The sequence below is a fragment of the Euprymna scolopes genome, chromosome 7, assembly GCF_053919585.1.
Source record: "Euprymna scolopes isolate OS-2025 chromosome 7, ASM5391958v1, whole genome shotgun sequence".
Lineage (NCBI taxonomy): Eukaryota > Metazoa > Mollusca > Cephalopoda > Sepiida > Sepiolidae > Euprymna > Euprymna scolopes.
In genome coordinates, this window is record NC_136488.1 from 40627885 (window position 1) to 40640079 (window position 12195).

The 12195-nt window shown below is 31.8% G+C and overlaps 1 protein-coding gene across 1 annotated transcript in view; it reads right to left on the minus strand.

Moving 5' to 3' along the window:
* The window catches only part of LOC145279692 (transmembrane 9 superfamily member 1-like), a 918708-nt gene that overhangs the window by 166146 nt on the left and 740367 nt on the right, over positions 1-12195 (minus strand). The window contains exon 5 of the mRNA XM_080130972.1: positions 1307-1425. Within this exon, the coding sequence (XP_079987098.1) occupies positions 1307-1425 (119 nt within the window). The remainder of the gene's footprint in view (positions 1-1306; positions 1426-12195) is intronic.

Below are 12195 nucleotides of genomic sequence, written 5' to 3' on the forward strand. Positions count from 1 at the left end.
AGTGGCACTGTGCCTTGTTTGGGGTGAAAATTGAATTAAAAAAAAAAAAAAGAAGAAAAAAAAAGGATTATTGCGTGTACAGTAATCAATGAGATAGTATTGTAGTAATCATTAGTATTGGGGGTTTTGATAGAGTGTCTTACTTAAGGGGGCGGTTTGTCAGGAGTTTGTTTATGTTGGACTTAGGTGGGAAACAGGCAAGCGGCAGAGAGTTCCACTGGCGTGCAGTTCTAAGAAAGAAGCTTTGCTCATGGAATCTACATTTGTATTTAGGCACAGATAAAGAGTGGGGAAAATTATTGACAGTAGTTTCAGCCAGACGGATAATTCTCGTGAAAGATTGGCGAGGGGGGGGGAACGAGGGATTGGAGCTCAGACGAGCACCTGCCATAGAAATAATGATAAAACAAAGGTTGCAGGGAAGAGAAAAGGGCATCCCCCACTAAACCACGAAGTCTATTTTGTACTCTGTCAAGGCCGGATAGGCTGTTTTTAGCAGCTCCTGCCCAGATGTGGCAGCAGTACTCCATCCTTGGACGTACTTGGCTTTTATACAGATAGAGAATTGCATCAGTAGTGAGATATCTTCTGGAGCAGTAGAAGGATCCCACCATTTTCCCAGCGTCCTTGGCAACAGACCTGATGTACGTGTTCCATTTCAGATCAGGAGTAAAGGTCAGACGAGCACCTGCCATGGAAATAGCGATAAAACAAAGGTTGCAGGGAAGGCATCCCCCACTAAACCACGAAGTCTATTTTGTACTCTGTCAAGACAGGATAGGCTGTTTTTAGCAGCTCCTTCCCAGATGTGGCAACAGTACTCCATCCTTGGACGTACTTGGCTTTTATACAGGCATCACAACTTATCAAGGCTAAGAGGCCACTCGAGGATAAGGGTTAAAGAGTGTATAGAAGAAATTGTACAATATAGTAACCATTAGTAATGGAGATTCAGTAAATTTGTTAACTTATATGGAACAGCTCATCAAAAACTTGTTTACATTAGACTTGAAGACAACCATATTGTAGTCAGCTGGAAAGCAGAAAAAAGGAAGACAATTCCATAGGCGTGCAGTTCTAAGAAAGACTAAACTCTTATTGATAATTTTATATTTGTTCATAGAAATAGAGCCAAAGTAAAAAGCTCTAATCATAAACGGCAGTCTGAAGAATAGAACTCTGAAATGAAAGGGAAATATTATGGCCAAATCCATGAAACCGATAGATTTTCACGATAATAGCTATCAAAAAAGAAATGGTGTGAAAAAACTTGGAGAATTTGTTGTAATTGCAAATTATTTCTTACCTGATTACCATTATATTCGATATTGAAATGGAGATGGGCCCAAAGATATATCTTGTGATGGTGTGGAAGAAATCCACCCTCTTCTAAGTGCCCGATGAAGCCTCTCACGGGGATCTCATCTGCAAAAAGCAAAAGTTTAAACTATGTAATCATTTATGAAATACTTAAAAACATTCAAATTTACACAAATATAATACAGAAATAAGTAAATTAAAAGATTAAAAACTGGAATCGATTTTGTAGGTGAAAAAATATAGTGACAATCTGCAAATTAGGATGGGAAGAAATAACATGAAAGAAAAATAATTGATAATTGTTCTCAGAAAAAGGCTCAATAACAGAAACACATTGTTTTAAAAACGAGTGCTGCCATGTAAACACAAAATGACAGTAAAATATTGAATGAAAATGGAGGTTGAAGGTTCAATCCTCAGTGTGGGTGATACTCAAACTACAACTGTGAATTACTTAGGACTTCTACCGAGTCATGGCTTATGGATCGAGAGCATGCTACCCGTGTGGATTAAATAAAGGGTTCTGTTCGATATTCCGTGTAGATTCTGGAGTTTGAGAGAAAGATTGATGAGTTTGACAAGATACATCTGAAGAAGATTGGAAGTTACATCAGCTGAAAGATTATGCAAATAACACTCAAAATGAGAACAATAATTTAAATAATCCAAACAATATGAAGGAATTTAGTTCTGAATTTAGCAAGTTAAAACACTAGCTTGAAACGTTGTGTTTTTTTCTCTTTCCATGGCTTATTACAGTTTTGAATTATTTTTAGATGAGGGCTGATTGTTTGTATTACTTGTTTTGATCGAACTATTGTTCTCATCTTGAGTGTTATTTGTGCAATGTTTTGGTCGATGCAATCTTCAACCTTCGTAAGGCATGTTGGTCGCCATTTTAGAAAATAAAAGAGAAAAGTTACTGGCTCCATAGATGGTTTAATATTCTTGGAGTTGTTTTTGTGTTTTTTGCTGTGGTTTCATATGTGTGAAAAAAAATTTGGTTGACAAGTCAGGACTAGAAAGAAAAAGGAACACACTTCTCTTTACGGAACGAGGTCAAAATAATTGACAGGGATGCAAGATGGAGAGTTAGATGACTTAAAGAGGCACATATGCTAAAAAGAGATAAATTACTAAGTAGACTTAGCATAGAGATCAGCAGTATATGGGAACGTCTAATTATAAAGAGTTTAAAGTTTATTAACGTTTCTATGAAAATAGTGTGCATTGTATTTTAAATATAGAACTGACCCAAACAAGATAAATTAATAAGTACTAATAAATATTCAGAAATTAATATTGTGCTACAATGTCCTATACAAATGTGGAAATTCCATAGAATGAGAAATATATTTAATCAACAAATGTTTTGATAAAAAAATTGTTTTTTAGACAGAAAAACCAATAGCACGTAGCAAATATGAGTTTATTAAAATTTCTATGAAAATAATGTCCATTGTATAGAACCGACCCAAATGAGATAAATCAATAAGTACTAATAAATATTCAGAAGGTAATATTGTGATACATAGTTCAATACAAATAAAAAAAAGTCACATTATAAGAGACAATCTTTAATTTACTCCTTTAGTCCAGCACCTCTTGGCAGACAATTTTTTTTTAATGTTTTTTTACACATAATGTTTCACTGGCTTTTCTCTTAAGTAAAAAAACACTTACAAGTTCCTTTTTCACATCATTACAACAATGATCATATTATAATGATATTTGAAAACGAGACTACATCAAAGGGAAATAACTCTCATATTCTTGTCCAGGGTTGCCAAATTTTGCAAATTTTTTTTTTTTAAGCAGTTTAATTTTCAAAAATTGTATTTGCCTTTTTTCAAAGCGTAACATGCAGAATAACTAAGGAAGGAATCTCTATCATATAAAAGTCACTGTGTGTGAGTGAGTGAGTGTAAGTTCCTTTCTCATAGGTTCCGAAATGGCTGAGCCAATCTTTTGCAAATTTGACACAAAGGTAATTTATATTTCTGGTAGTGTTCTTAGATATGTTTTGTAAATTCATTAGATAAGTATTGAAAATACAAAAAAAAAAAAAAAAATCCCATCTTAAAAATAATCTTTCTTTTCTCAGATAGAAAAAAAATTTTTACAGGGGAATATTTTATGCTATACCAGTGTAACCTCGGCTGGTGTAGCATAAAATATTCCCCCGTAAAAATTCTATTTTTTTTATTTATAAGAGAAGAAAGACTATTTTTAAGATCGTCAAGTCCAAATATCAATATTCAATAGAGGATTAATTCTATAATAATACGCAATCTGCATAAATTAAAATATCATGTTTAAGCGTACTGTATGACCAGGCAATGCCGAGCGTCCAGCTAGTATTATATAAATTTGAGATTCCGATACATGGATATAACTTATAATTTTCTTTCAGTTATATAACCACATCAATCCTCAATTCTTATGAAAAGAAACATAGAATTTATTAGTTTTTTAATAGATGAATGATTTTTGTTTTAAACTAAGGTATCACTTGATCTCGGTTGAATACTGTAAAAAAAAAAAAAAAAAAAAAAAAAAATCATGCCTATAGCATTAAGATTTGATCCACAGTTTGCAGTCCCCAATTCTATCTTCCCTTTTCCCAAAAATCCGTCCGTGTAAAAGAAATATAGAAAATCTTTTCTAGTTATTTTTCCCCCACCCACCATTTAATAAGGGTCAAACGAATTAAATAGGAATAAACATACGCAAAAATAATATTTACTTATTTGAATATGAATTTTCTAAGCATTAAGAAACAATAAACACAAACAAAACCAATCTCATTCTCCAGAATATTTTTTTAAACTTAAAAGGTTATTAGGATCTTTTAAAAGGTTACGTGTTCTTAAATTATCTAGGAATTGTAAATTTTTTTTTTTTTTTTTTTTTTTTTTTTTTTACACCTGCCTCTATCATTGCTTTTCCAAAAATATAAAATGAATCACAAGATTAAAAGAAGGAATCGAAATTTCATCTTTTACCGCTTTATATATATATATATATATATATATATATATATATATAAAACAAATCGATTTATTTCCACCTGTTAATATTTTTATTGCTAAGGTCATACATATTAATTTGCAACAAACGTTATGGACACAGTTTCTATTCATTTTTGTTAAAATTCAAAGTCATTTTTTTTTTCAACTATCCAATTTGTTCTGGATTGGAGGTGGGATAATAAGAGAGATACTTATTATTTATATAATATTTTCAGATATTGTCATTTTTTATTTTTTACATATGTAATTATTTGTGATATTCGAGTTCTCCAGATAATCATAAAACTTTGCAACAATTTTGAGAGTTGTCCTAACAATTTACAGAAAAGTCTGATGCTACCTATCTGAAAGTTTTGGGTTTTCATCTGAAATATTGTTTCTCAAAGGCTGCCATTAACTTTCCACACAATACTTCTTCATACCTAACATTTTAGGTGTTTTCGTTATGCTAGTCTCTGCCATTCTCCTGAAAATACTAATCTCTTGAAAATTCTAATGAATCTGCCATTTTAATGAATTTGAAATTTCTCATATGTCAAAAAAAAAAAAAAAAGTTATTTTAGGAAAACATTAACACTAATAATAAATTACAAATAAGTATGAAAAATAAAGTTTATGCTGGTTTTACAGATATCTCAAAATTATGATACCATAATGGTAAGTATTTAAATTATTCAGTCCAACACATGTATATAGGGGGTTGCATCTAATAATTGGAACCTACAATGTTTAAATTAATTAAATTTGGATCAATATAATTGGGGCTTAGTCATTGTTGATCTTTACTTATATATATATATATATATATATACTAGCAGGCCACCTGGCGTTGCCCGATCGTAAAATATGCATTATTATTATATATTAATTAATGCAGAATTCTTATTTATTATAAACAGAAATACAGGAGGTATTAAACGTAACGTTAAATTCCTTTAAAAAAATCAAGTAAAAATAAACGGAAAGAAACTGGGACATGTGGATACAAGCAATGTGTTTTTTTTTTCTAAGCAGTTCACGTCTTGTAATAATAAAACAAAAAATTCTCGAGCTGAGATTGAAACCAACATCTAAAAACAGTCAGTCAAGTACGATAACCATTGAACCAGCTTGACACGACTATAAATTGTGCTTTCTAAACCTACTTATTCTTAACAAAAAAGCTGTCATGTTTTCCGGACACACATGTGCATTCGTGAAACAGTTGATGAACAGATAAAAATCGGCCCCCACGTACTATTTTTTCAATTTTAACCTCCTAGCACTCCTTTGTTCCAAATGAAAATGGATTAAAATATTTACCACATGTGTGAATCCCCTATATACAAAATTTCAAGTATGTAGATAAAAAAATCGTTGAGTATATAGGTTGAGAAGGGTCCTCACACACATTCACACTTATATTCCCCCAAACCTCTGGCCTAGATGGAGGAGAGACTTAAACTTGCTGCTATGGTTTCAGGTGATCTGAAATAACAGTAAGGGGAGACTTGATTCCAAATCTTTCTCATGTTATATTTCCCTCTTTTGGAAATAGAGTACAATTACGAATATCGCCAGTATCAAATAATCCTTATACACTGTGAAATTTACTTTATGTACGAAAACCAAAGAGGGGAGATATAACATATGAAAAATATTTGGAAACAAGTCTTCCCTTGCTGTTATTTCAGATCATTTGAAACCATACCAGCAAGTTTAGTCTCCTGCTCCATCAAGGCCAGGTCTCAGGGGAAAATATAAGATATTTTGTAATTCATATGCAAAACTAGGAAAACAAATAACTATGATTAAAACATTTTATGGACGTAAAAAAGTGCCAAAAATAGGCTCTGAATGATGGATGATCCCCTTAATGTGCTACCTTAAGGGCAAATGTCACATAGCCCGCTACACAAGTCAGGTCATTAGCTTTCAAACGAACCAACATTTATTAAATTCTGATCAATAGTCGTTGAGATTTGGAACTTATAAAATTACCAAAAAGGTGGTATATATCTATATATCTCTAAAAGTGAATGTGTCTGTGTATTTGTCTATCTGTGTATCTGAGTGTCTGTGTGTGTACATTTCCCTATGCAATAACTCTGTCAATTTTTAGTCTACAGACTCGAAATTTGATATACAGGGTGCTGAGATTTGGGAAAATCGATGTGATCAGTTTTTGGCCAGAAATTTGGCGATTAAGGGGTCAACATTCAACGATTTGACCTTTGAGAATTCTACCAAACTTCTCCGACAATTTTGAGTCTAAACACTTGAAATTTTAGATATAGGTTCCTTAGACATGGATCTAAATAATTTGAGTTGAGCCCAAGACAATAAATTTTAAGAGGTCATAATAGGGGTCAAAGTTAAAAAAGATTGAGCGTTTTTTTTTTTGCTCAACATACACCTCCAAATACCTGGGCAACGCCGAGCACCCATGCTAGTATATATATATATATATATATATATATATATATATATATATATATACACACACACACATATATATATACACACACACATTGGTAGCCAAATTGAATACTGAAATGCACATATTTTTGGTAAGACGAATATTCTATGGTTAACATTTTATAATTGATAAAAAAGAACCTATATTTTCAAACCAATAAAATATGCCCAAATTTGCCTACATTTGTATATATAGTGTCCTGCAAGCCAGCTTCAGTTTTGCTGCTTTGGTTGTCTCCGCTGTGGCCTTGCTAGGTCACTAATAGGGCGTTGGGATGCATTGAAAAGAAATCAATAAGTGTTCGATCAAAATGTGAAAATTTAAATACAAATTATTTATTTATATAAAAACGATATGCTATATATTTCAGAGACGTACCATGAGTTCATTGCAGTGGTTCTGCCTTTTAAAAAGTTTATAAACATCCAAACAAATCTTCAGTGACTCACAAAATGGAAAAAAAAAAAAAATTAAAGAATAGCGTTCAAAATAAAATCTCCAATAAGAAACTGGTGAAACATGTTAAGGTGTTCCTTTAAAAATGTACCTTTTCATTGTAGATGGACTGCATATCTACATGGGTTTTAATCATAGCTAAGTATCGTTACATTAATATAATTGTTGAAAACGGCTGTTATTTAGTTTCTTGTTTTGAGAAAGCATTTAAATTTAGGGCCAGTGGTGTGTGGTGTAATCTACTGGATAATGAGGGAGCCAAATATTAAATGTGAATGTGTTCCCATTGTTAAGGGGTATAAGTTTAAAGATTCTTTTTAAAAACAAAGGAGTGTATATAAGCTAATTGTAGTGTCTTATTTAGGTAATTGGGGGGGGGGTCCTTAAAGGGAGTATCTTTATGGGTGAAAGAGAGTTCCGAGGGGTACCAAATTAAGTAGATTGGTTAATATAGATCTGTTATCAACATGTCAGTAGTTTATAAAGTTCATGTGGGTTATTTATATTAACTGTGCTTGGTTGCATACATGTTTATTCTTTAGGATTGCTCGGTACATATATATTCATATCAGATATTTGACTACTATATTTAATATACTAATTTTAATTTAAAAGTTTTAAGGAGTTTACTAATATTTGTTGTTAAGAATAAGTATGTATTATGAGGGTGTGCTTTATATGGTAATGGGTGATGGAGGTTTAATGTAATATGTTTAATTAACAGAGGGAGTGGTTGTTATATTCTATATGAAGAATTAGATTTTAAGAAGGATTTTGAGGTGGGGTATGTTATATTATTTTTAAAAGACTTCAGGATCTTCAGATCTATGTATAGTAAGGGTATATGTGGAATTAAGTGATATTGTCATTTATAATTTAATTTTTTGGGGGGAAGGGGAGGACCGGAGAAGGTAGTGGTGATCCCCCTCCCCTAAAAAACGAAACTGGGGTGATTTGTTTTCGACAATGGGGCTGGGTTGATTTATTTTACTTGTAAACAACAATATTCAAAATGGCGACCAGTGAATTTACAGGTAAAATATCGGTAAATAAAGGTCCTAATATCATAAGAACTCCTTGTCAGCAAAACTTTTTTAATGTGATATTCGTTTGAAACAGACCAAAATAGCTCTAAAAATTAACTTTTTGATTGTAAGTTTTTATTTGGTCTACCAGGCCACAAATACCAAATTTTGATGCAAATTTATTCCCCCTTTAATGACTGTAATGATATTTAAAAAAGACGAATAAATTAATTCGTTTTAGCAATCATGAATATAGAAGATTCATTTTTAACTTACGATTTAGAAAAACATGGCAACTTGTTGAAAATTGCGTTAGCCCCCAAATAGATGCAAAGAAGCTTTTAAACATGTATGCGAAACGTTTTGCCTGCAGGACTAAAACAATCATGGAATTTAAAAACCATAAAAAAAAAAAAATAAATAAAAAAATAGGAGTTGCTACGGCGAGAAGGGGGAGAGGTGACAAGAAGGAGTAAGTGAGTGAGCCCTCTTTTCGCTTATAGACTGTTTTTATTATATCACTTTAATTAATTACAGATAATATTGACAAAAGTATTGCATAGTCTTTGTTTAAAAAATAAACTTGGGGCTGTTTATTAATTTATCTGTGAAATGCGAACTGCTATAGTTTACTTTTTTTTCAGCAGTCTGTATAGTGGTTCAGTAAAAAAAACACACACTATATATATTAATATTTAATCTACATATATATTAATATATTTGAAGCCCCCCCCTCCTCTTTGGGTAGAGCACTGGCGTAAATAATCTCACTAGTTACTGTTTGTAAATAAAGACAAGCTGCTTTAGCACTATAAAAATAGTGGACGAATGTTTGTTGGAAATGGATATTTGTTGAGGTTATTTGTGGACGCCGCCTCCGTGGGTCGAGGGGTAGAACTGCCAACTATCAACGCGATGGTTCTTTGTTCAATCCTCGGCTTGGGAAAGGTTCTAGTCTAACCACACTGATGAGTTGTGATACAACGAAACCGTATTGTATATGGATGACTACACACACATTTATATATATATATATATATATATATATAAAATGTGCGCATGTGAAAATTCCTTATCATCAGAACAGGTTACTGTTATTTAAACACAATATAATATTTGGAATACTGTATTTAGTACAGATGAACGATTAAGAGACAGTTCTTTGAATATATTATTTCCATAACTATTTTTTTAAACAGTTTATAATAAATTAATGTTTGATGTTATTAATTTGGAATTGTATTGAATATATAAAGCTGAACGTCCGTGTGTGTGTCTGGTCATGAATAGGCTCCTATATGGTTGACTATTATAGAAAACTGATCACATATAATGATAGAAGATGTATCGAGATACAGGAATGGGTATGTTTGATCTGGCATAATGATGATTCATTAAAATTGTGGGGTCTGCGTACACGTCTGGTTCACAAAGTATGGAAATAAAAAATTTGAAAATTTAAAAAAAAAACCTTTACAAGTGTTTTTTATATAGATGTACATAATACTTTGATAAGTATGTTTTAACTTAAATAGGGATGGTATAATAAAATTGTGGGGTCTGCGTTCGCGCCTGGCCTCCTTAGAATGGAAATAGACACAAACTTTAATAAAGTCTTTTCATATCTATCTGCATAAGTATACTTTGATAATTATGTTTCAGTTTGAAGAAATATGGTATAATAAAATTATGGGGTGTTCGTTCGCGCCTGACCTCCATAGAATGGAAATATGTCACAAAGTTTAACAAGGTTTTTTAATATAGATCCACAGAATATTGTGATAAGTGTTTCAGTGTGAACAGGTATGGTATAATAAATTATGGGGTTTATCTATTTTATTTTTACTTTCATCATATTTTGCTTTGGTTTTGATAGCCCCAAATTCGAAGCTATCTCTTTACAACCCTTCCTTTTCATAACCTATCATACTTTCATAAATCCTAGTCTATTTTCTGTAGGCTGTTTTTGAACCCAGTCAACGACGGGTACTTTTGCTAGTATATATGAACATACGTGCTAAAAGTGAAATGAAAAATCTCTTATGCTAACATATTCTGATAAGAAATATGAGGATAGATCGATAGATTTTCTACATTCATAGAGAACTGAGTAAGAATTCTTATTTACTCCAACTTAAAAGTTTTTTTTTTTTTCTTTTGCTCAATTTTGTAAAATCTGCTGTAGATGACAGAAATAATTACTTTGCCCCAGCAAATTTAATTTTAGGTTTAATCAACAGTCAAAATCCGTTTTTTTTTCCTGACTAACTCAACACCCCCACCCCTCTTTTTTTGAGTCCAAATCAGAAACTTTTGGAGGACTCGATCGATGAAGTTACTTTTGACACACTCAAACACACTTAAATTGTGTAGAATTTAAATGAAAATCAAACTTTTATATTCTCATTCCTTTTTATGTTCCGCATTAACTAAAGATAGAGAAAGGGGGAGAGTGCACATACGAGAGAGAGAAGAAGAGCGAAATTGCAAAAGTGTGTGTGTGTGTGTGTATATATATATATATATATATATATATATATATATATATATATATATATAAAACAGAAGCCTGACCAGTCCGTGCGTATGTGCATACGTGTGGACCGAACCAGCAAGAATGACTCTTGGAAATGGTTAGAATTACAAAATGGCAGAAATTTAATTTCAACGTGTGTCTGTGATTTTGCCAAAACAAATGTGCAACAAAGACATTTTGTTTCATTAGCAAAACAGACCGATTTGATTCTGTTTGATTAGACCGTATCTTTTTTTTTTTTTTTTTTTTTTTTTTTATATTCTTTTATTTCGTTGTTGTCACTAATAAGATGTAGGTCAAAGACAAAAACAAACACATCGTTTAGTCCGGAGATGCAGTCAAGAAGAAGAGAATGAGGAGGAGTCGGAATGGTTGTGAATCCTGCCCTACAGCGAGAATCCGTGTCCAAATGTACATAGATCCTCACTAGATACAACTGGCTTATTTCCTTAATTGGCAAATGAACAACATCGCAGTGAAGAAGAAGAAAAAGATTTAGACTGTTACTACTAAGGCATGTTTGTAGTTGCAATAACCAAACGAATCGAAACATAAAAAAGGTTGATAAAATAGAAAGAACGGCGATGATCGAAAGTCAAGTAAAACAAAGTTTTCTTGATTCAAAATAGTTTTCACAGAAGAGAAGAGAAACTGTTTGCTTTCCCGCCTTGTAAGCTTGTTATTCATTTAATTAGAATCAAATTCGTGTTAAGCTTATCGAGAATAACATGGCGAAATTAGGGGAAAAACAGCTAGGCGAGAAATTAACTCGGGAAAGATCTAGTTGCAAGAGAATATAAAGATTAGACAACTGAACGATGTATCAAACAAACAATAACAACAAAAAAAAAATGAATGAGGGAGAGCGTTAGAGTTTTAATATTATTCAATGTTTCTTTCACAAATTATTTATTTTCCACAATCATCATTATGTCATCAATTACATAGGAATAAGTCTAAGGAAGTCTTGAATTGTTTACTTGCTTTTTATGTGTTTGCAAAGAATTGGAAGACTTTTAGTTTGCCTGTATCTGAGCGATGTAATATATATATATATATATATATATATATATATATATATATTATATACACACACACATATATATATACACACACACACACACACATATATATATATATATATATATATACACACACATTAAAAGAAAAAAAAAATCAACACAAACATATATAAATTTATTTCCACCCGGAAAGGTTTTATCAAACAAGAAGAGGCAGTCGAGGTTTATCGTCTGATTAGGATAGTCAGACGCTATATCTCGACATTCCCTTCTCACCGGATAAAGACTTTTCGGAGTTAAATAAATTTATAATGAAATATAGTCGAGTTTGTATTGTGTTATTCTT